The sequence below is a fragment of the Schistocerca cancellata genome, chromosome 1 (genome assembly GCF_023864275.1).
Source record: "Schistocerca cancellata isolate TAMUIC-IGC-003103 chromosome 1, iqSchCanc2.1, whole genome shotgun sequence".
NCBI classification, from domain to species: domain Eukaryota; kingdom Metazoa; phylum Arthropoda; class Insecta; order Orthoptera; family Acrididae; genus Schistocerca; species Schistocerca cancellata.
In genome coordinates, this window is record NC_064626.1 from 251,926,467 (window position 1) to 251,951,220 (window position 24,754).

At 42.3% G+C, this 24,754-nt stretch overlaps 1 protein-coding gene across 1 annotated transcript in view; it reads left to right on the top strand.

Moving 5' to 3' along the window:
• Positions 1 to 24,754, top strand: part of LOC126167810 (DNA-dependent protein kinase catalytic subunit-like) — a 540,256-nt gene that overhangs the window by 334,654 nt on the left and 180,848 nt on the right. The window contains exons 31-33 of the mRNA XM_049920510.1: positions 3,248 to 3,500; positions 7,780 to 7,896; positions 7,999 to 8,243. Coding sequence (XP_049776467.1) covers positions 3,248 to 3,500; positions 7,780 to 7,896; positions 7,999 to 8,243 — 615 coding nt within the window. The remainder of the gene's footprint in view (positions 1 to 3,247; positions 3,501 to 7,779; positions 7,897 to 7,998; positions 8,244 to 24,754) is intronic.

The following is a 24,754-nucleotide window of genomic DNA, read 5'->3' on the forward strand; positions in this document are numbered from 1 at the left end:
GGGATTGATTACACACAGGGGAAGGTTATTGAAAATCATATTCGAACTGCTGTAAACAATGACTTCAGGACGCTAAACGGTACGTTGGGAAGAGTGAGGAAGATGACAATAGGTAACAAGGTAGTGGTTGAGGGGCATACCACTCAGTTGACCAGTTTGCATACTCCATGACCTCAGTCGTCAACTTTCATAATGCACATGTACTAGTCAGTGCATGTGCATTATGAAAGTTGACGACTGAGGTCATGGAGTATGCAAAGGAATCGGTAGATACTATCAGTGGACTCTAGGAATTGTACAGACATGACTGAATGTGCTGGACATGACACTAACACTACTCTCATGAAACTACTGCAGTGATATTTGTATTGTAAAAAAGTGGTGACTGATCATGCAATTCCACATACTCTGATGCCAGGAACCAATACTCACAGAAGTGTGCTGCAGAAAGTAACAGCCCAACCACAACAGCTGCATAAACCATATGCAACCGACAGACACTGGTAATGCAGATCCCAATGGAATGGGTTACCAATTGAGTGTGATTTACTGAGAATGAAAACAAAGATGAGAAATTGCTGTGGGCATGTACATCATAGGTTATTGTTATGAAGAAACTTGCAGGGGCAAAGGGATTGGGACTGCACAGCAGTGTGCTATTAATTAATGGAACAGTATAGTGACATATACAAGATTAAGTTGTTCCTAGGCAAAACAGACAGGCAGGGTTTCCTGTAAGATATTAAGGAGCCTCAATGTTACTTCAGTTGAACGGGGCTACACTGGATCTACTCTGTGTGCAATGCTGTAATGATGTTAGCTCATTGCTACTAGCAGAGAAGACTGGCAGGGGCAAAGCAGTTTGAACTCCTTGGCACTGAGCTAGTAATTAATAGAACTGTATGTGCTAACAAGACCAACATTTCACTGTCAGCTACTGTTTCGGGAATTACCTGGTTAAACATGCAGCCACATCTGGACTGGCCAGGCAAACCACAGGGAGTGCTCCCAATACCAGATTTGATCTGTCTGAATAAAACTTTGAAACTGAACCTAATTCTTTCTAAACAAGCTCATAGTGACCCAAGAAGGGCGTATTTCATCAGAAAAGATACTCCGAAATTTGCAGCAATATTGGGAAAAACAACTTCATTGGTTGTGCCTGAGTGCCACCATATAAAGAACCATAGCAGCACTGACTTCGAAAATGTGTAGGCATGTGCATGGCAATAGGAGTACTATAGTGATAAGAAATAGGTTTTCTAGTACATAGAAGGTAAAACCCTGAAGATTGGAGCATGGGGCCCTTGAGAGATGTGGAGATATTAAACGACATAGAGATTTCATGGAGCTATATCTAGTATAAGGTGATGATAGGCGATGTAAGTTGTGTTGTAACATGTTGTGAGTGGAAAATATAATCTACTAATGTTGTAGAGGAAGAGGTGGGAAAATTGAGGAGCCAGAGGACTATAACCTATAGAGTAAATTTGCGTCTTCTGGACCTTGTAGCTCAAGCTGCCTAGTATTAAAGAAGAAAAATGGTATAATATTGTCTGTGTATGCTGAGTTTTGTAACAGACTGGTCCAGGGTACGGACCCAGGGGCCAAGTCTCCAAAAGGACAGAATTATTGTAGTGTTGTCAATATTTTTTTGGGATTGCTGCAGAAAGTAGCAGCTCCGCCACAGCAGTTGCAGAAACCATATGCAGCTGGCAGACGTAGAGGTGTTGAAGCAACAGGGCTGCTTATGCATTGTGAGGCAGGCCAGGCCAAGAAGTACAATCCTGTTGATGTAGCAGAAAGAAAGGGCACTCCCAGGGCATGCTAAGCAGTTACTACACCACCACACCATGGATTTCCTATTCCAAACATTGCTTGTAGATGTGCATCAGTACAACAAATGGTCCACCAATCCAGATAAATAACTGTCAATTTTAGCAGGGGGTTCAGCAGTCTGACAATGCCTGCTATGTTGAGAGATTTAAGCCATCCACCAGAGCAATCTGGAAGTACAGGCAGTTCCAGCGCACCATCCTCTAGTACTGAGTCCACATTACCAGACTGGCTGCCTCTCCACTCTTGGGCCACTCCAGATGCTCTCCAGCAGCAACCTGTCTCGTGCCTTAAGAGGCAGAAAATCAAGACAAGGACATTACAAAATGGTTCAAACGGCTCTGAGCACTATGGGACTTAACATCTATGGTCATCAGTCCCCTAGAACTTAGAACCACTTAAACCTAACTAACCTAAGGACGTCACACAACACCCAGTCATCAGGAGGCAGAGAAAATCCCTGACCCCGCCGGGAATTAAACCCGGGCGCGGGAAGCGAGAACGCTACCGCACGACCACGAGCTGCGGACGCAAGGACATTACAGCTGCTTTCCCTCGTAAAAGGGTGCAGGTGCTTTGGTGCCCAAACCAACACTCAGACAGGTGGGATCCACTGCTGGAGCCTGTCAGTCACTACAACTGTTCTGGCAGTTCTACACACCACTGGCACTATTATTGAGCAGCAATGCTTCGCTAACTGGACATGCATTGCTGAATGGGATTCTGTGTGTTGGTATTCTTGTGCACCGATGTCACCATTGCCCGACTGGCTGCCATCTAGCTGCCTCATTACCACACACCATCCTTGCCATATACTGAGCAGGGATGGGGCCATGTCAGAGAACTGCAATGAGTGTAGTAGCACTAGTTCTAATAAAATATTTAACTTTTGATGTTGTTTCTCTGAGCTGCCATCATCTGACATCCCCACCATAACCTACTCCCGGTACCCAGTTCTGCATAGAAGTGACCCTACACCCTGAATATAATGAGAGATACCACGTTAAACACATTTTTATGATATAATGGACTGGATCTGCTACCTGTGAATTGAACTTCAATACTGGTCTTAATGATCATTTCAGTATCTTGTGAATGGACAAATCATCAAAATGGAAGAAAATTTTATCAATAAATTAGTCAACAGTCACTGCTATTACAACACTGCCATTATTTCCATGTGTGTTTACTCTTACTGTTTGCATAGAGAGTGTGTGTGTGTGTGTGTGTGTGTGTGTGTGTGTGTGTGTGTGCACATGCCAGCATGCATGCGTGAATGTTGAGCCATTTACTCTTATGTGTGGAAGAACAAGTAGTATCCATTAATTCACTGGTACAGTGTGCTGGAAACTTTGAACTTACTTTTGCTAAGATTTATTTTGCTCTACTGTCATGTTGTGGAACTTTACAGGTTTTATTAGAAGCTTGCACAACAACACCAGATTATAACCGAAACATATATCTCAAGCCTCTAGAAGAATGTCATTTTGAGGAGTACCCTATCTCTGTTTCTTGGAGAGCCCAGAACATTTCTTTGGTTCCTCTTTTTGCTGAGACATTAGCTAGTCAAGCAAATGAATCTCTGATGGATGCTACAGCCATTATCAGGGCTACTCAAGACAGCCTGGAATTTTCACCAACATTAAACGCTGAGAGACGTACATGTAAGTCTGCCAGTTGATTATAGTTCCTATTTCCTTTCATTGGTTACCAGAATTATTGTGATTGCTATTTTGTGTTTGTGTGAAAGTTACTTATCTATCTATACATATATATAAAATATCATTAAAACATTCCACGTGGGAAAAATATATCTAAAAACAAAGATGATGAGATTTACCAAACAAAAGTGCTGGCAGGTCGATAGACACACAAACAAACACAAACATACACACAAAATTCAAGCTTTCGCAACAAACAGTTGCTTCGTCAGGAAAGAGGGAAGGAGAGGGAAAGACGAAAGGATGTGGGTTTTAAGGGAGAGGGTAAGGAGTCATTCCAATCCCGGGAGCGGAAAGACTTACCTTAGGGGGAAAGGTATACACTCGCGCGCGCACACACACACACACACACACACACACACACACACACACACACACACATATATCCATCCACACATACACAGACACAAGCAGACTGTGTCTGTGTCTGTGTATGTGCGGATGTGTGTGTGTGTGTGTGTGTGTGTGTGTGTGTGTGTGTGTGCGCGTGTGTGTGCGTGCGTGCGTGCGTGCGCGCGCGCGCGCGCGCGCGCGCTCGGGTCTCCTTGTGCCTGTGTCTGTGCCTGTGCCTGTGCCTGTGCCTGTGCCTGTGCCTGTGCCTGTGCCTGTGCCTGTGCCTGTGCCTGTGCCTGTGTATGTGCGGATGGATGTGTGTGTGTGTGTGTGTGTGTGTGTGTGTGTGTGTGTGTGTGTGTGTGTGTGTGTGCGCGCGCGCGAGTGTATACCTGTCCTTTTTCCCCCCTAAGGTAAGTCTTCCCGCTCCCGGGATTGGAATGACTCCTTACCCTCTCCCTTAAAACCCACATCCTTTCGTCTTTCCCTTTCATTCCCTCTTTCCTAATGAAGCAACCGTGGGTTGCGAAAGCTTGAATTTTGTGTGTGTGTTTGTGTGTGCCTCTATCTACATACCAACACTTTCGTTTGGTAAGTTACATCATCTTTGTTTTTATATATATTTTTTCCCACGTGGAATGTTTCCTTCTCTCTCTCTCTCTCTCTCTCTCTCTCTCTATATATATATATATATATATATATATATATATATATATAAAGATGATGTGACTTACCAAATGAAAGTGCTGGCAGGTCGACAGACACACAAACGAACACAAACATACACACAAAATTCAAGCTTTCGCAACAAACTGTTGCCTCATCAGGAAAGAGGGAAGGAGAGGGAAAGACGAAAGGATGTGGGTTTTAAGGGAGAGGGTAAGGAGTCATTCCAGTCCCGGGAGCGGAAAGACTTACCTTAGGGGGAAAAAAGGACGGGTACACACTCGCGCGCACACACACACACACACACACATATACAGACACAAGCAGACATATTTAAAGACAAAGAGTCACTCTTTGTCTTTAAATATGTCTGCTTGTGTCTGTATATGTGTGGATGGATATGTGTGTGTGTGCGAGTGTGTACCCGTCCTTTTTTCCCCCTAAGGTAAGTCTTTCCGCTCCCGGGACTGGAATGACTCCTTACCCTCTCCCTTAAAACCCACATCCTTTCGTCTTTCCCTCTCCTTCCCTCTTTCCTGATGAGGCAACAGTTTGTTGCGAAAGCTTGAATTTTGTGTGTATGTTTGTGTTCGTTTGTGTGTCTGTCGACCTGCCAGCACTTTCATTTGGTAAGTCACATCATCTTTGTTTTTTACACACACACACACACACACACACACACACACACACACACACACACACATTGTTAATGTCTCTCCATATTACGACCAGTAATAAACTGTGCAGCGGTGACTGGGATAAAATTGATAGACTACTGCATGATACCATTCGGAAGCGTATGTTGACGTCGTCTAGTAGACAGAAGAAGTAGTTTGATAATTTGCTACCTAATCAGACTGTTCGGCATTTAGACGTTTTCCGGACCGTTATCAATTTGTCCAAATGTTCGTTGTCTGATGATGAGACATCTGTGCTTGCCAAGGGAGGAAATTTTGCTGTTAGTCCGCGTTTTGTGCCCACAGAAGAAATTATAGCCAATGTAGAAGCAGGAATTCGCAGTGTAGATTCTGTAACAGCTGAAGAAATCCGTACAGAAACAGTGAGAATATTAGCCAATGCAAAACCGCCGAAAATTAATATAACTGTGGGTGAGAGAAGAGCTTTAAAACTCCTGAATGACGATGATAGTATTTTGGTTCTCCCAGCTGACAAAGGAAGCGCGACGGTGGTTATGGATGTGGCCGACTATCAGAGAAAAATTACGGATCTACTGGATCCGCAAGCATATAGGAAGCTGAATAAGGACCCCACTAACAATGTTCTCAGAACTGTGTCGCGGTTAATAAGAAAGTCCTCCATTGAAGAGAGCGTACAGAAAGGTCTCTGCAATTTGGTTACGCTACCACCGAGGCTTTATGGATTGCCCAAAATTCATAAAGAAAATGTTCCGTTAAGACAGATACTAAGTGCCATTTGTTCGCCCACCTACTCGTTAGCCAAGTTTTTGACTATGCTGTTAAAACCACATGTGGGCCGTTCGGACTCTTATATGAAGAATTCGACACATTTCATCAGCAGATTGAATGGCATAGTGGTCCAGCCGGAGGACATATTGGTCAGCTTCGATGTGGTATCGCTGTTTACCATGGTTCCACTTAATGATGTATTGGAACAGCTGGATCGAATTTTTCCTGCCGATATTTTAGAGCTGTTTAAGTGTTGTTTGACGACCACATACTTCAAGTGGAATGAACAGTTTTATGAGCAAACAGTGGTGTGGCTATGGGAAGCCCCCTAAGTCCCGTAATTGCAAACTTCTTTATGGAGAAATTCGAAGAACAGGCCTTAGGTACTGCCAGCAAGAAACCAAATGTATGGTTCCGATACGTGGATGACACGTTTGTGTTGTGGAGACGTGGTAGGGAGGAACTAAACCGGTTCCACGAACATCTGAACAGTATAAACTCAAGAATTCAGTTTACAATGGAGGAGGAGGTAGACGGCAAACTACATTTCCTCGATGTGCTTGTGTTTAGAAACAAAAATGGTAGTTTGGGCCACTCAGTGTACCGCAAACCCACACACACGGACCGTTATTTGCACCGGGATTCGAACCACCACCCACAACAGAAGCGGGGTGTTATCAAGACGTTAGCGGACAGAGCTAGAAATATTTGTGAACCTGAGTTGCTCGACGCTGAGATGGAACATCTCCACAATGCACTAATGAAGAACGGATATTCGTCCGCCAAAATAAAACGTGCGTTGAGGCAGCCATGCAGAAATCATACTGACGTACAGGCTACTGCAAAATCTAAGGTTTTCCTGCCGTTTGTTAAAAATGTAACGGAAAGAATAGGGAGGATCTTGACGAAGCGGAATATTACCGTAATTTACAAGCCCACCAGGAAGATACAGGAATACCTTAGGCCTGCCAAGGACGCTCGCAAACCATTGGAAAAATCTGGAGTGTATAGGATCCCATGCAGCTGTGGTGATGTTTATGTGGGTACCACTAAAAGAACTGTTTCTAAACGTTTGGAAGAGCACAAGGGAAATTGTAGAAGAGGAGAAATGGAATGATCAGCTGTTGCGGAGCATGCTTTCCAGCCAGGGAACCACAATATTCGTTTCGAGGAGACGCAAGTACTAGCGGCCACGAGCGGATATTACGAAAGGCTCTACAGGGAGGCGATCGAAATCACTAAACACCCAAATAATTTCAACAGAAAGGAGGAGGGCGTCAAATTAAACGGTATATGGATGCCGGTGTTAAAGATGTGTACCACTCGTCCACTACTGGGTGATGGCAATGGCGATCGACGGCGACGGACAGCGGCCAATTGCACTGACGTTTTCAAAACACGTGACGTCACGCCGTGGCGCGGGGGCGCGCGGACACGGGATTTAGCGGCAGTCAGTAGTGAGCCAGTGTGTGTGTTGGACCTTCCATCAAGGTACGGACCCCCTTGAAGATGTCTCCCGCAGTCGGAGACGAAACGTTAGGAATCACCACAGCATTCATCAACCGACCACGTTATAACAGCCCGGATAATTATAATGGACAAGAGGTTTGTATGTCATGTCATTCAGCACTCATTATTTCCAACATTAAGATGGGCCACATTGTTTTACTGTTCTGCCACACACAAGTACAGCATCTTTTTCTACAAATTGTAGAGTTGAACTGATCATTATGTTTCTGTCTGGTTTTAGTAATTATTTATTTTTCAAAGACTGTTGATTTGTATCTTTTTTTCAGTTGCTGAGAGCTATCAACAAAATCCAGCCTTCACTTTAACCAGTAGTTCATTATTTTCAACTAGAAGTAATACTGCACCACAAAATACAAAATCAAGTTCTTCTGCAGCACTTCAAGGTCAGAAATTTTTGCTAATAGAATTCTATATTTTCATCCTTTTACGGAATGCTTACCTGATTTTAATTTCTCCATAATAACACCACTTCATTATTTATGCAGGGATTAGTGAACAAAATGTAAGTACTGACAAACTTAAGCGAAGATTTTTAAGAGATGAGAAGAAAATTGGCTATTACTTTGCGAAAAGAGAGGTAAGACGCACCATGAAGATAAAGGAACTCCAAGCAGAAAGGTCTAAAAAGGAAGCAACTGTATCTCTGTTCCGGAAATATCGGAAAGGAGACCTTCCAGACATTGAAATCCAATATTCAGCATTTATTAAGCCTTTGCAGGCCTTAGCTAAGGTGAGAAGATGATTCTATGCTGCAGGCTATTTTTGTACTGCGCTTCTTTGCTTTGTAATCTGTCTGCGTAAGTTTTGTTAAACTAAATAACAATGATATTAAAAGGACAGATTCCTACTGATCACATAGAAGAGGCACTGACTGTGCCTACACTGGAAAAAAGACTAGATATTATAAGCTGTTCAGCTAAATCTTTCATCAGACATAGACAAAGCGATTTTTGTTGGGGGGTGGGGGGAGGAGAGCGAGAATACAGAAGTAATGTGGTGCAGCGTCAGGTGCCTGTGCGAATGCTGCGGAAGGCCGGGGGGAGGGGGGGGGGGGGCAGAAAGGACTATGCATGTGCTGTTGGGGTAGAGCGCATGTACAAGACTGGAGTGGATGCATGGAAGGGGGTAGAGGCAGCTAAATGATATATTGCAAAGAGAGTTCCCATCTGGACAGTTCAGAAAAGCTGGTGTTCATGGGATGAATCCAGACATCACTGGTTGTGAAACTGTCTAAGACAAGCACATCATGTTGGGAGGCATGCTCAGCAACTGGCTGGTCAATCCGTCTATTGGACACAGTTTGGTGGAGCCCTCTCATGTGCACAGACAGCTTGTTAATTGTCATGCTTACATAGAATGTAGCACAGTGGTTGCTGCTAAGTTGGTAGGTCAGGTAGCTGTTTTCATCACCCTTAAGCTCTTCTTCTAAGGTACCACACAGCATACCTGACATAGGATCCACCTCCTATTGTATTGTATGTGTTGTCACTCGAGGTAGAGTGTCAGTGTGGGGACTTGATGTCAGGTCTGGCCCATTCACACTGTGGGTAGGAGCAAGTGACTGCTCCTTCAGCAGGCTCTACATCTACATCCATACTCCGCAAGCCACCTGACGGTGTGTGGCAGAGGGTACCTTGAGTACCTCTATCGGTTCTGAGTGGGCAAATGTGAAGAGGTGTTTGCCGGTTATTGGTAGCTCTAGTACCTGGAGATTTATAGAGCCCATTAGGAAAACAGTGTCCAGTGTTGGAAAGGAGTCCAACATGGGCTCGGTGTATCCGCCAGGTGAGGCTCATCCAAGATGTGGAGAGACCCTGTCTGTGGGTATCAGTGGTGCAGGGTGCAGTAATCTGCATCTTGATGGCTCATGTCGGCACCAATGATGATTGTCACTTAGAGTCGGAGACCATCTTTAGTCATACAGGCAGCTGGCTTCACTTGCTGGATACAAGCAGAGCTTACAATTTGGATTATTGTACCCTGTACTGATGGAAGTACCTTAATTTGAAGCAAGTGGATAGTCTCAACAAGAGCCTCATTGATTCTGTGGTGCTCTTGGCTGCAGTTCTTTTGACCATTGTCAATTGCATTGGAGAATTGTAGGATTCCAGTTGATATGTCAGTGTGCATTACATGCAGAAAGCAGCTCATCAGGTTGCAGAGCACTTACAGAGTGTACATGGGGGTGTTTTTGTCTAGGTGATAGTGTGAGCATGCAAAGTAAAGACACTTTTACAATCAAAACTTATAACTGTAAATAGTTGAAGCATTCATAACAAAATTCCTGAATTTACTGGATTCCAGGAAGTTGTCACACTCAGATTAGCCTCTGAACTGAGGGATGAATGAAACCTGAAGTAGTCAACTCCATGTTTAGTGAGGAGTGGAATGTACAGGCTGTATCAAACAGAATCATGATTTTTTTTAAAATCATAAGTATTATGTTGTTTGACACATGTGCATGAACAACCATAGTACTGGAAAGAGCAAACTCTCGAGTTTTACACGGTTCCCGCTACATAGCAGCAGGGTATGTCCACTTCAGTTCTAGTAAAAATTGGTTTTGGGGCAGCAGAAAATGTTTTGTGTTATACGCTTTGCGCAGTGCGGGTCAGTAATAATGGTTCTGCATGACTTTCGTACTAGGTATGGTGTGGATTCTCCTACAGCACAGAGCATTAGACAGTGGCATCAACAATTCCAAAATTTAGTGTGTCTTGTGCAGTTTCATGAGAAAAGGTGTATGATCCATTTCTCTTTGCTGAGAACACTGTTACTGGAAGCACATATCTTCATATTCTTGAGAACTTTCTTTTCCCACAGTTGGACACTGATTTGAACAATTTCATTTATCAACAGGATGGGGCCTGCCACACTGGCATCTGGAAGTGAGGGCATTTTTGAATCAAAGGATTACTGAACCATGGATCAGTCACACTGGACCAAATGGTTCAGCATTACATTACTGGCCACCAAGGTCACCAGACCTGACTGTATGTGATTATTTCTTGTGGTGGTTTATAAAAGACTCTATGTCCCTCTGTTACCAACAACTGTGAAGAACTGAGACATCGCATAACAGCAACTGTGGAACGTGTAACTTGAGACATGCTTGCTGCAGTTGCGAACAATTTGAATACCACATTGACGTATTCTGTGCATTTCAAGGGAGGCATATTGAACACCTATGAAAAGTATGAAAAAAAACTTTGTGTCTCCCATTCATCAAAAAACAAAATTCATTGTGTATGTTTATTAGTTTCAGAAATATAGATGTGACAAATCGGATGATTATTTTTGATACATGCTGTATATCAATTAGACAGATAAGATGCCCTAGGAGGTGTAGTGTTCATTGCAGCTGATAAAAATATTGTGTTTATTCAGGTCAAAACTGATTCTGACGTTATCTGGACACGACAAAGGTGCCTAACTCAACTCAACTCAGTAGCACAGAAATACCCAGTCATGCAATATTAGTTGGCCGTGACATGAGCCTACAGAGTATAGACTGGGATGTCTATGGAATCATTACAGGTGGTATGGACAAACAGCCTTCTGAAGTAGTTCAGAACATAACATGCCTGACCTTATTGACAATGACAGTATAGAGACAGGGATTAGTGATCATGATGTCATCTTGATGATGGTTACTAAAGATAAGAAATCCACCAAGAACGTAGAAAGAGTATTTGTGCTCGAAAGAGCTGACAAGCAGTTGTTAGCATCCTGCTTAGACTTTCATTGGACATCATTTCCCAGTATAGATGGACGATGAGGAATTATGGGCAAAATTTAAACTCATTGTTAATCACACCCTGGAGAAGTATGTGTTGAGTAAGCAAATTTATGGATGGGAAAGACCCACTATGGCTTGATAACAAAATTCGGAAAATACTAAGAAAGCAGACATGGTTGCACATTCTGTTCTAAAAAGAAAATGGAATTGTTGACAAGCAAAAGTTAGTAGAAAATTGTGCGTCTATAAAAAGATCAATGAGCGAAGCATGCAACAACTTCCAGTGTCACCCTTAGTAGGAGATCTCGCCGAGAACTTGAGAAAATCCTAGTCTTGCATAAAATTGCTAAGTAGTGTGATGGCTTCTGTCCAGTCACTCAGCTACCAATCTGGTGCAGCAATAGAAGATGGTAAAAGAAAAGCTGAAGTTTTAAATTTAAGAAGTCAGTTTTGCAGGGGTACCATATAGAGATACTGCTGTTTGACCATTGTACTGACTCCCATAATGGAGGGCATAGTAATAGGTGTATCTGGTGAAGAGAAGCAGCTGAAAAAATTGAAAACAGATAAGTTGGCAGGTCTGTGTGAAATCCCAATTCAGTTTTGCAGAGTGTATTCTATGGTATTATTGGCCCTTTATTAAATTTCCTTTGGACAAAAAAACTTCTGCCCATAGCTCAGCATGGATTTAGAATTCATTTTTCATATGTAACTTAGCTTGCCCTTTTCTCACATGATGTCCTGCGAACCATGAATGGACAGTGGGCAGATTCCATATTCCTAGATTTCCAGACAGTGTTTAACGTGGTACCCCACTGTAGTCTCTTAATGAAGACGTGGAATTACAGAATAGGTTCCCAGATATACGAGTGGCTGGAGGACTTCTTAAGTAATAGATTCCAGTATGTTGTCCTTGATAGCATGCATTCATCAGAGATGAGGGTATTGTCAGGAGTGCCCCAGATAAGTGTGGTAGGACCAATCTTGTTCTCTTTATACATAAACCATCTGACGGACAGAGTGAGGAGCAATATGCGACTGTGTGCTGTGGTATTGTCATTGAATGACTGTAAAAGGATATAGACTAACTTAGACAGAATTTGTGTGTGGTGTGATGAATGGCAGCTTGCTTAAATGCTGAAAAAAAATTAATACAGATGAGTAGGAAAAACTATCATGTAACATCAAATATAGTATTAATGATCTGTTGCTGGACAGTCATGTTTATGAAATGCGAAGCAATATGAAATGGAATGAACAGGTAAGGACAGTGGTAGGAAAGGTGAACACTTGACTTCAGTTTGTTGGGAGAACTTTAGGAAAGCATAGCTCTTCCATAAAGGAGACTGCATGCAGACATCCATTGCAACCCATTGTTGAGAACTTTTTTAGTGTTTGGGATCCCTACCAGTCTGGATACAGAAACATGCCAAAGAATTAAGAAGCACGCTGCTAGATTTGCTACCGGTAGGTTCGATCAGTATACATTACAGAGGCAATTTGTGGACTCAAAAGGGAATCCATGTAGCTTAGACAACATCCTTAGAGTAAAACACTATTAAGAAAATTCAGAGAACTGGCGTCTGAAACTGACTGCAGAACTATTCTTCTGCTGCTAGTATACAGTCTGAGTGAGGACTGTGAATAGAAGGAAAGAGAAATTAGGACTTGTATGGAAGAGTATAGACAGTCGTCTTCCTCTCACTCCTTTTGCGAATGGAATGACTGGTATTGGTACAAGATACTCTCTGCCTTGCACATACAGTGGCTTGTGTAGTATGTATGTAGATGTACATGCCAGTGTAGACAAAGATACCTGTGACAGGACTGGAGTAGGTGGTAGTGGGTGGATGTATGAGACAGGTGTTGCATCTAGATCTATTCCAGACATACGTGCCATCGTGCCATGGGATGATCATTTGAGTGGTATAGACATGGACAAGGATATGGCAGGCATGGGTTGGATTGGCAGCAATATACCACTGTGAGAGGGGGGAGGGGAGGAGGATAGTGGGAGCGATAATTCTCATCTCAGGGCACAAGGACAAATGGACAAATAGTCAAAACTTTAATGGAGGAGGTGTTTAGTTTTTCCAGTCCTGGGTGGTTCCGAATCTTGACTGGAGGAAGGAAAGGGGGGGGGATTCCTTATTTTTATTTGTTGCTGGCCGGTGGGTATATTGGGGAAGGTAGGTGACTTTAGAGACAGTGTGCAGGAGCTTTGTTTTTGTGTTCCTGGACAATGTCAGGAGGATAATTTTGTCCCTAAAGGCCTCAGCTACACCATCAACATAATTGGAGAGGGACTGTTTCTGATTGCAGATGCATTGACTGTGGGTAGCTAGGCTGACTGGGAGGGACTTCACAGTGTGGAACAGATGACAGCTGTCAAAATAGAGATATTGTTAGTGCTTGATAGGTTTGATGTTGACAAAGGTACTGATGTAGCCATCCTCAAGGTGGAAGTTGATTTTGAGGAAGGGAGCTTGTTGGGCTGGGAGCACCAGGTGAAGCGAATGAGTGAGAATGTGTCGAGATTCTGGACAAATGTGATAGGGTGTCCATACCCTCAGTCCAGATCCAGATTGAAATGTCATCATTGAGTCTGAACCTAATAAGGGGTTGGGGTTCTGGTTGGTTAGGAAGGATTCCTACAGATGTCTTACGAATAATTTGACATAAGATGGTGGCATTTGGGTGCCCATTGCTTTAGCATAGATGTCTTCAAACAGGAAGTAATTGTGGGTGAGGATGTAGGTCATCCTGGTGACCTGGAAGGCGGTTTTAAGTTTGGAGTCAGTCAAGCATTGCAAACTTAGTGTTCAATATCACCAAGGCTATGGGCATTAGTGATGTTAGTGTAGAGAGAGATGGCATAGATGGAGACGAGCACAGCAGTGGATGCTAAAGGAACAGTACTTGTGGAGAATCCACATTTGGTAGCGTATAATACCTAGCAGTCTTTTTTTCAGTGTGTCTGTGTGTCATTCAACAGTTCCACTATGTGGTGAGTACCAATCTATCCTTTTCATATTGTTGTTATTTCATCTTGGATATTCCATTGGTTGATCTTGTTAAACTGATAGTGGTTGAAGTTGCCCAGATGTCATAAGTTAGAGGCGGCATTGATATATTTAGTACCTGTCAAAATGTAGGCACATGTTTTGCAAATTTTGGTTTAAAATGTGGGACAATAAGACCTGATATTTTTAAGCAAAATCTGTCGTATAAATTCTTGGTAGATTAAAACTATATGCCAGACTGAGACTCGAACTTGGGACCTTTGCCTTCCATGGATAAGTGCTCTACCGACTGAGATATCCAAGCATGACTCATAATCTGTTCTCACAGCTTTACTTCCACCAGTATCTAATCCCCTACCTTCAAGACTTCACAGAAGTTCTTCTGTATAACTTGCAGGACTAGTAGTCCTGTAAGTAAGGATGCCATGGAGACATGGCTTAGTCACAGCCTGCGGTATGTTTCCTGAATGAAACATTCAGTCTTCAATGGAGTGTGCGCTGATATGAAATTTCCTGGCAGATTACAACTGTGTGCCAGATCAAGACTCAAACTCTCGATCTTCGCATTTGGTGGGCAAATGCCCTACTAACTGAGTTACCCAAGCATGACTCGTACTCACAGCTTTACTTCCAACAGTATCTCATCCCCAACCTTCCAAACTTCACAGAAGTTCTTCCGTGAAATTTGGAGGATTATCACTCTTTTCATATATGCACGTATTTCACTGCAGAGTGAAAATTTCATTCTTGAAACATCACCCAGGCTGTAGCTGAGCAGTGTCTCCGCAATATCCTTCCTTCCAGGAGTGCTGGTCCTGCAAGTTTCGAAGGAGATCTTCAGTGAAATGTGGAAGGTAGGAGATGAGGTACTGGTGGAAGTAAAGCTGTGAGGACAGGTTGTGAGTCATGCTTAGGTAGCTGTCAGTAGGCTACTTGCCGACAAAAATCAAAGGTCCTGAAATCGAATCTCAGTTCAGCACACAGTTTTAATCGAACAGGAAGTTTCATATCAGTGTACACTCCACTGCAGAGTGAAAATTTTGTACCTAAGTTGGTTGAGTGGGTTAGTGTCGAAGGCATTATACTCCAGGTCAGCAGACTTGTTTGAAGGACCACTCAATATTTTTGTGGCGAAAATAACATTTCAGTATTTGAAATAATAATTTTATTTAATTGATTTTAAAGATTTTCATATTAATACTAAATTGATTTTTGTTATGTGTATATTAGAGAAGAAGGCAGTAAAGGTTTATGATGACATATGAGTAGATATTATTTTAACTTTAATATAATTTTAATTTATACTTTCTGTGCCTTGCGAAAACTTCAGAAGTTAGGCCATGTGATTCATAATTCTAATCTAGTGCTATGAGCACAAAAATGGTAAATTCTTTTGCGTGTCAACAGGGATTCTAATTATCCCCAGTACAGTTAAATGACAAAGAATATTGAAGTTGATTTGATTTCAAGGTACACTTGACACCCATGAGTGAAACAGTATATATCACATATATTTGTTGGTAGACTACTTCATAATTCCTTATGGTTGCAAGTATTACAAAAACATAAACAAAATGTGTTAAAATTTCGTAAGAGGTAGCTTTCTCTACTTCTTGTAACCGGCAGTTATCACATGTCAATATAAGAAAATATTGTCATCCAGTTAGTTTGTCTTTACAGAGAAATTAAAGTCTGAAACAAATGGCTGTCCATTACATCAACTACCATCCAGAATAATAACAGAGCAGTAATCTAAAACCAGACTGATTTATAAAGTCTTTTTCCAAGATGAAGTCATACATAGTCATATTCATCAGTTATTACCATGTTCATCTAATGCCTGCTAGGTAAATCTTCTTTTGTTCTTTATTCAAATAGGCCTTTTCTTTCTCATTGCGTTATATTCATATTTGACATGTAAAAATAAACCCATATTAGCACATTATACCAATTAGATAATATCTTACTTATTAACTGTATCTCTTGTTGTTTCATATACAGGGCGTTTCAAAAAGAAAGAGCAGATTTCAAACATTTATTTCTCAAAAACTACAAATGATAGAAACACAATTCAAACGTTTCTTGTCAGAGAAAGGTTCAAAGTTTTTCAATGGTCCGCGCAGAAGTTCCATGCAAATCCGCAGTGGCGCTGGCGTTTGTTTGTAGGAAAATGGCGACGACACCACAGGAACGATCATTTTGTGTGCTGCAATTTGCAAAGTTAGAGTCCATTGTTGGTGTGCAACGTGCATTCCGCCGTCAATTCAACAAACAGCCGCCTCGTCATAAGCAAATTTATGAGTGGCATCACAGATTCGTAGAAGATGGTTGCATCTGCAAGCGAAAAAGCACGGGTCGTCCACGCACATCGGATGAAAATGTCGAGCGTGTCCGTGCAGCTTACGAAAGGAGCCCTAGAAAATCCACGACACGGGCAAGTCACGAACTAAACATGTCTAAAACAACGGTATGGCGCGTTCTGAGTAACCGTCTGCACATGAAGCCGTACAAACTGCAGTTATTGCAAGCATTGCGTCCTGACGACCACAACAAAAGGTTCGAATTTTCAACTGCAATTCTACAGGACATGGAAGAGGACAATTTTGCCGAACGATTAATTTTTTCAGATGAATCAACGTTTCACATTTCTGGTAAAGTTAATCGGCATAACGTACGAATTTGGGCGAGTGAAACTCCGAGGGACGTTATTCAACATGAAAGAGACTCACCAAAGGTTAACGTCTTTTGTGCAATTTCGGTAAACAAAGTTTATGGACCTTTCTTTTTCATGGAGAAAACTATCACAGGAACCATTTACCTGGACATGTTAGAAAACTGGCTATTTCCTCAACTTCAGGAAGATTCAAATCACTTCATCTTCATGCAAGATGGCGCCCCACCACACTTCTCTGAACCTGTACGACGGTACCTAAATAACACCATTCCAGGACGGTGGATTGGAAGAGCAGGAGCACAAGATCAATGTCATCGTCTGTGGCCTCCCAGGTCACCAGACCTTACTCCCTGCGATTTTTATTTGTGGGGGTACATAAAGGACTGTGTTTATGTCCCACCTATGCCCGCTACTCTTCAAGAGGTACGACATCGAATTGTTGCGGCCGTGAATTCGGTAACTAAAGACCAGTTGCGTCGTGTGTGGCAAGAAATGAGATACCGGTTTGATATTTGTCGTGTAACAAATGGTGCTCATATTGAGGTACAGTTTTGATATTTGTTGTGTAACATTTGGTACTCATATTGAGTGAAGGACCGTTGGAATTGTGTTTCTATCATTTGTAGTTTTTGAGAAATAAATGTTTGAAATCTGCTCTTTCTTTTTGAAACGCCCTGTATATTTTGTGACTGATAAGCAACATTCCAAAATAAACCAAATGTCGCAGACAGCACTGAATGATTGGAGTCACTGTATATTACAAAAGTGCACTTTACATATTATGTGCAGAGAACATGTCTTCTGCCCACAACATTTGCCACCTCTGTGGTATACCAATGTGTGTCACCTATTTCATTAAAATACATTGTTACTTGCCCTACACAGGTTCACAATCTTCTCATTAAAAATTATCAGTGTCTCTCCAGCTTGTGTTAATTACTTACACTTCTGTAAAATATATATCACAGTTTTAAATTCTGCCAGCTCAGTACAGTACTTGCAGAGAGCCCTCACCATCCGCTATATATGTATTTCAATTTATTCTTGACCAGCTTCAGTTATTTAAAAATAGGTCTGAGATGCCATTCACCTGTTAACTTTCAGGAGTGTAAATGCCATTTATCTAAGTTTTTCATGCTATGCCAAAATATGCCTATTTTACATTCCACATTCTGCCATTGGTACATTAGGTATATTAATGTGTCTCCTATGAAAAGGCAAACAATGGGAACTCCAGGTTGGAATATCAACAATATAAGGAAAAGATAAATTTGTACTCGCCATAAAGATTACATGTTGAGTTGTAGACACATACAATGGAAAGTCATTTATACATTAGTTTTTGGCCAAAGCCTTCGTCCAAAAATGAAAAACACACACACACACACACACACACACACACACACACACACACACACACACTCATTCATTCACATGAGCAAGCACACCTCATGCACACATGACCATCATCTCTGTCAGCTCAGACCGGAATGCAGTTGTCACATGGAATGGAAGCAGTTATCTGGCAGTGTGAAAGGACCAGACTGCCAACAGGAACAGTGCCAGGAGACTGTGGGATGGGGAGGTATGTTGGCAGTTGGTGGGTTTAATGTTGACAGAGGTGTCGACCGAGCCATCAGAGACAAGAGGGTCAACATCTAAGAAGATGGCACACTGAGTTGAGGAGTGCCGTGTGAAGTGGTTGGGAAGGAATGAAGATAAGGTGTCTTGGCCCTGAGTCCATGTTATGAAGATCTCATCAATGAACTGAACCAGACTAGGGCTTCATTTTTGGAGGCTAGGAAAGTCTTTTCTAGATTTTCCATCATTAGGATGGCATAGTAAGGTGCCATGCGGATGTCCAGGGCTGTGCTGTGGATTTTTTTGTATACCTTCCCTTCAAAGGAGAAGTAGTTGTGAATTAGGATAAAGTTAGTAGCATGTATGAGGAATAAGCAGTGGGTTTAGAGTCTGAAGGACATTGTGAATGGTAGTGTTCAGTTAGCGGTAAGACCGTAGGCGTAAGGGATGTTAGTGTATAGCAAAGTGGTGCCTATAGTTAAGAGTAGGGATCCAGACGGTGAAGGATTGGGGATGGTGGAGATGGCCCTCACAAACTTGGTCCTGCAAAAACGCATTTCCATGGCACAGGCATCCCAGAATAACCTCTGCTCCTCCACAATATACTGCTGCTGTGCAATCCCTGTTAATACATCACGTTTCTCCAACTGAATCCCTTGCCCTTCAGCACCTGGGGAATCATTCCAGACACCACCTCCATAAGTTATCCAATTTGCTGACACCCCCTGCCACTTCGGAGCACCACTATAACCCCTGTCCTACCCAAGTGTTCTGTGTCATCAACCCCTCATAGCATGCACACCATGCCCAGCTGACCTTTTCAATTTGCCGCAGCCACCAAAACTCCCTACAAACACTACACAAAATGCAGAGTCGAAACATTCCCATAACACTGTTGTTAACCTTTCCAACAAAACCCTCAGCCCCACGGAAGTTTCTGACCTATCCCAAGGCCACACCTTTAGCCCTAACACAAATTTAACTTTGTTGGACTTGGTAAAGACCTACTCTTCTCCCAATCTGTGCAATGCAAGCATTCCTTGTCACCGATCCCTCAAACGAAAGCCAGCCTAATACCAACATTGAACTCTGCCTCTCCCAGTTCATACCACCATCCAACTATGATCCTCCTCACCCCCCACCAAACTACTTCCTGGAATTCCTTACCTCCAACTTGGCCTCACCATCCTGCCCTGTATCCCTTCCTCAGAACACCAACCTTTCAGCTGAAGAAAGGACAACCATACACAACATTAAAACAAATCCTGATGTAATCATCATACCTGCAGACTAAATTTCCACCTCCGTTGTTATAAATTGTAGTGACTACTTGGTGGAAGGCTACTGCTAATTATCTGACTACTCCACCTTTAGACTCTGCCAGAGTGATCCCATTCCAGAAGCCCCAACATAACCTTCAGTCCCTGCTTAAAGTCATATGTCCTTCCCAGAACCTTTCCCCTGAATCCATTTCCCTCCTCACCCTTATAATACCCTACACACCCAACTTTTACATGCTCCCCAAAATCCACAAACCCAACATTCCTGGATTCCCCATTGTAGCTAGTTATTGTGCCCCCACTGAAAGAATTTTGGCACTCAATGGCCATCACCTCCAACCAATTGCTCATAATCTAGCCTCTCATGTCAAAAGTACTGAACATTTCTTTCAAACTCTCCACCATCCCCAGCCCTTTAGCTCCTGGATCCCTATTAGTCACTGTTAACACCACTTCTCAATACACCAACATCCCTCATGCCCACAGTCTGGGTCTTTCACTACTGAACATTACGTTTCCCAACATCCTTCAGACTCCAAACCCACTACCTCATTCCTCATACACCTTACTAGCTTCATATTAACTCTCGACTACTTCTCCTTTGAAGGGATGGTACACGAACAAATTCACAGCACAGTCATGAGCACTTGCAAGGCACCCTCCTGTGCCAACCTGTTTATGGCCCATCTAGAGGAGACCTTCCTAGCCTACCACATCACCAAAGCTCTAGTTTGGTTCAGCTTCATTGAGATCTTTCATGATCTGGGGTCACGGTCAAGACACCCTATCCTCAATCCTTCACACCCTCAACACCTTCTTTCCGTATGCTTCACCTGATCCTCCTCAATCCAGCATGCCACTTTCATGAAAGTTGACCACCTCTTTTGTGATGGCTCCATCCACACCTCTGACCACAATAAATCCACCAATCACCAACAGTACCTGCATTTTGATGGCTGTCATCCCTTCCCCAATAAAAAATCCCTCCCGTACTGCCTGGCCACCTGGGGACAACATATACGCAATGACAAGAACTCTCTTGTCCAGTATGTTGAGGGTCCCGCCAAGGCCTTAACAGATAGGCAATATCCCCATATCTAGTCTGCAAACAGATCTCCCATGCCTTTTCCCCACACACCACCAATCCCCTCACTACCCCAAAACACCAACTACAAACAAGTGCCGCTTTGTCACCCAATACCTCCCTGCACTGGAACGACTAAACCGTATCCTTTGTCAGCACTTTGATTATGTATCGTTATGCCCTGACATGAGGGACATCCTACCCTAGACCTTTCACCCCCCCCCCCCCCCCCCCTAAAGTAGTGTTCTGTCACCCACTGAATCTCCATAACATCCCAGTTCATCCTATGCCACTGGAAATCCCAGCCCCTTGGCACAGGGATCATATTCCTGTGGAAGACTCAAGTTCAAGACCTGCCCAATCCACCTACCCAGCACTTCAGAGGCCAGGCTACCTGAGAAAGCAGCCATGTCATATACTAGCTCTGCTGCCATCGTTGCACAGCTTTTTATGTTGGTATGACTACCAACCATCCACCAGGATTAACAGCCACCACCGAACTGTGGCCAATACTTGATTTCAGTGGCTGCTTCACTACTCAAGCTATCTGAATCCTCCCCTCCACTACAAGCTTTTCTAAACTGGGCAGATGGGAGGTATCCTTACAACATACTCTCCATTCGTGATATTGATCTGACCTCAACCTACGGTAACACCCTGCAACCACCAGTTTTCACCGCATCTGTCCTATTGCTTCCTCCCTGTTCTCAACGCTCACCCTCTTTGTCTGCCACCCTCTGCAAACACACGCACTGATCTTTCCCCTTCCTCACTCCACTCTGTTTTTGCTACATGCCTCCTGCCCAACTCCACCCCACCCCACTGGTGCCTGTTGGCAGTTTAGTCTGTGCACACTCCTCCAGACAGCACCCTTCTCTCCACCGTATGCAACAGCTGCATACCTGAGCTGCCTGAGGTGATGGTAGGTGTGGCCGAGTGGTTCTAGGCGCTTCAGTCTAGAACCGCGCGACCGCTACGGTCACAGGTTCGAATCCTGCTTCGAGCATGGATGTGTGTGATGTCCTTAGCTTAGTTAGGTTTAAGTAGTTCTACGTTCTAGGGGACTGATGGCCTCAAATGTTAAGTCCCATAGTGCTCAGAGCCATTTGAACCATTTGAGGTGATGGTCATGTGTGTACGAGGTGTGCTTGCTTATGTGAATGAATGTGTGTATATTTCATGTGACCGAAAGCTTAATGTGTATGTATCTTTTCATTGTGCCTGTCTGCAACTCAACATTTCATCTTTATCGTGAGTAGCAATCTACCTTTTCCTCTCGTGTCCTCTATGAGAAATATGCATTTTTGTTCCAACAGATGTTAAATTTTTCTTCCAGTTAATGATGATTTAAATAACAGAAACTGGTCAAAAATAAATTTAAATATATACAGCTGATGGCAAAAAAGTGTTTCTATAAATATCTTACAGCTGTAGCAAGTTAACTACAGAAATTTTTGAGTAAAGTTTCTCTCCAATAAGTGGCTTACAATATATCAGATATATGTTTATTGGTGGAAATACTTCTAACGAACCCAATGTTCAAAGTAAAGTGTGCTATACATCACCAATGGTAATTTCAATAATATAGTGGAAAGTTTAGATTCTTTCTCATCATATAGAGGAGATACTGAGTTTCAGACAGGCATGACAGAAGTATTGCTATACGTTTGAGCTTTCAGTCACAAGGCCTCCTTCTAAAGTAGAACAGAAGCGCACACACACACACACAAAACATATAATCACTGTCTCTCACCTCTGAGACCTAAGTTGCCAGAAAAAGTTTCATGTTCATGCAAGAGTTGTTCTTGTATGAATGTGTGTGTTTTCTACTTTAGAAGAAGGCCTTGTTGCCAAAAGCTCAAATTAAAAGCAATATCTTGATTTTTCCTGTCTGCAAGTCAACGGGCCATATGAATAAACGGAAGCAAATGCTTTTCCTTCAAATTTCAAAGCTCCGGCTTTGGCATTAGATAAATTGTATTAATAAAAAGAAGCTCTGATTTCATTTTGGAAGCAATGGAATGGTTCACCAGCATTGAAAATAGCTTGCATGGGTCAGTACATGACAATCAGACATGGAAAAATTCAAGCATCTGGGAAGTAGTACATGAATTTAAGAAAATTGTTCTGTTGGGTGATGAAGGACATGGCCTAGATCCCTGATTAATGGTCCCCTATTATAATCTACCAGAGGTGAGTCACAAAACATTCAACAAGGTTTGAAAAAACGAGGGGTCATGATAGAATCTTATTTTGGTCAGCTGAAGAAGCAGTTTCTTATTTTACAATATGTGTGTAGAGTTACATTACCAAATGCCCCAATAATTGCAGTTTTATAATAAAAAGGATAGTTACTACTGACCATATAGTGGAGATGCTGAGATGCAAAAAGGCACAACAAAAAGACTGTCGGAAAGTTAGCTTTCGGCCAACAAGGCCTTTGGTCACACACACACACACACACACACACACACACACACACACACACACACACACACGTGTGTGTGTGTGTGTGTGTGTGTGTGTGTGTGTGTGTGTGTGTGTGTGTGTGTGTTCGTGTGTGTGTGTTTGTGTTTGTGTTTGTAGGCTCGCGCGCGCGCGTGTGAGTGCGTGCATATGTTGCTACCTTTGATGAAAGCATTGTTGGCCAAAAGCTAACTTCCCAACATTCTTTTTGTTGTGCCTTTCTGCAACTCAGCATCTCCGCTACGTGGTGAGTAGGAACTATCGTTTTCATTGTATTGTTACATTCCATCCTGGATTTTCCATTGTTTAGCAATTATAGCTTGCTGCTTTGTACACCATAACATTGCAAAACACCAACAGGATGAAGATTTTGAAGATCCTGCTCAGGATTTTCATGACAATGTCGATAATGAAGAAGAGTGTAACTGAGATAAATTCTTGGGAGAGGATGTGAAAAAAGACAAGAAGTTGCAATTGTAATACAAAATGCAGGATTTTGCATTATTTTATATATGAAAGTTTACAAAATTGCTGAAGAACAGTATATATATTACAACTAGTTTCAATTTCCTACTTTTTCACATTGTTTTCATAGTTCTCCTTTGCATTAAGTAAGATGAAATCATAGCTTCTTTTTCCATTTGCTTCCTTATTGATTTCAATTGCTCTATTAACATCAGTGTGTGTAATTCTGTGGTAATGAGCTACTTTGTTCAGTCTATTTCTCGCAAACATTTTGCTTTCTCCAAGGATGGTGGCTTGTCATGTGAACTTGATCTAGTCGATGAGGATAATGGGCCAGCAAGAGGTGTCATGTCTGTTCCTTGTTACATATATGTATGCCAAAGACAGAAATTGTTGGTATTTTTATGAAGATATATTTTACAAAGTTAATAGCTGAAACTGTCCTTCGCAAAGAGGTACAAAATGTTGGCAACCTAAGTTAACTCTAGCTGTGGCACTGCAGGCTACTAAGTAATAGACGTGGCTCTTACATATCAGAATAAGCTCATATAATTACCATAATCAACAACCAAATTGGAATTTATCTCAATGAATGAAGCATTATAAGTAGCACATAGTAATAATAATAATAATAATAATAACAATAACAATAACAACAATAACAACAACAATAACAACAACAACAACAACAACAACAACAATAATAATAATAATAATAATAATAATAATAACAATAACAACAGTTGCCGGCCGAAGTGGCCATGCAGTTCTAGGCGCTGCAGTCTGGAACCGCGAGACCCCTACGGTCGCAGGTTCGAATCCTGCCTTGGGCATGGATGTATGTGATGTCCTTAGGTTAGTTAGGTTTAACAAATTCTAAGTTCTAGGGGACTAATGACCTCAGAAGTTGAGTCCCATAGTGCTCAGAA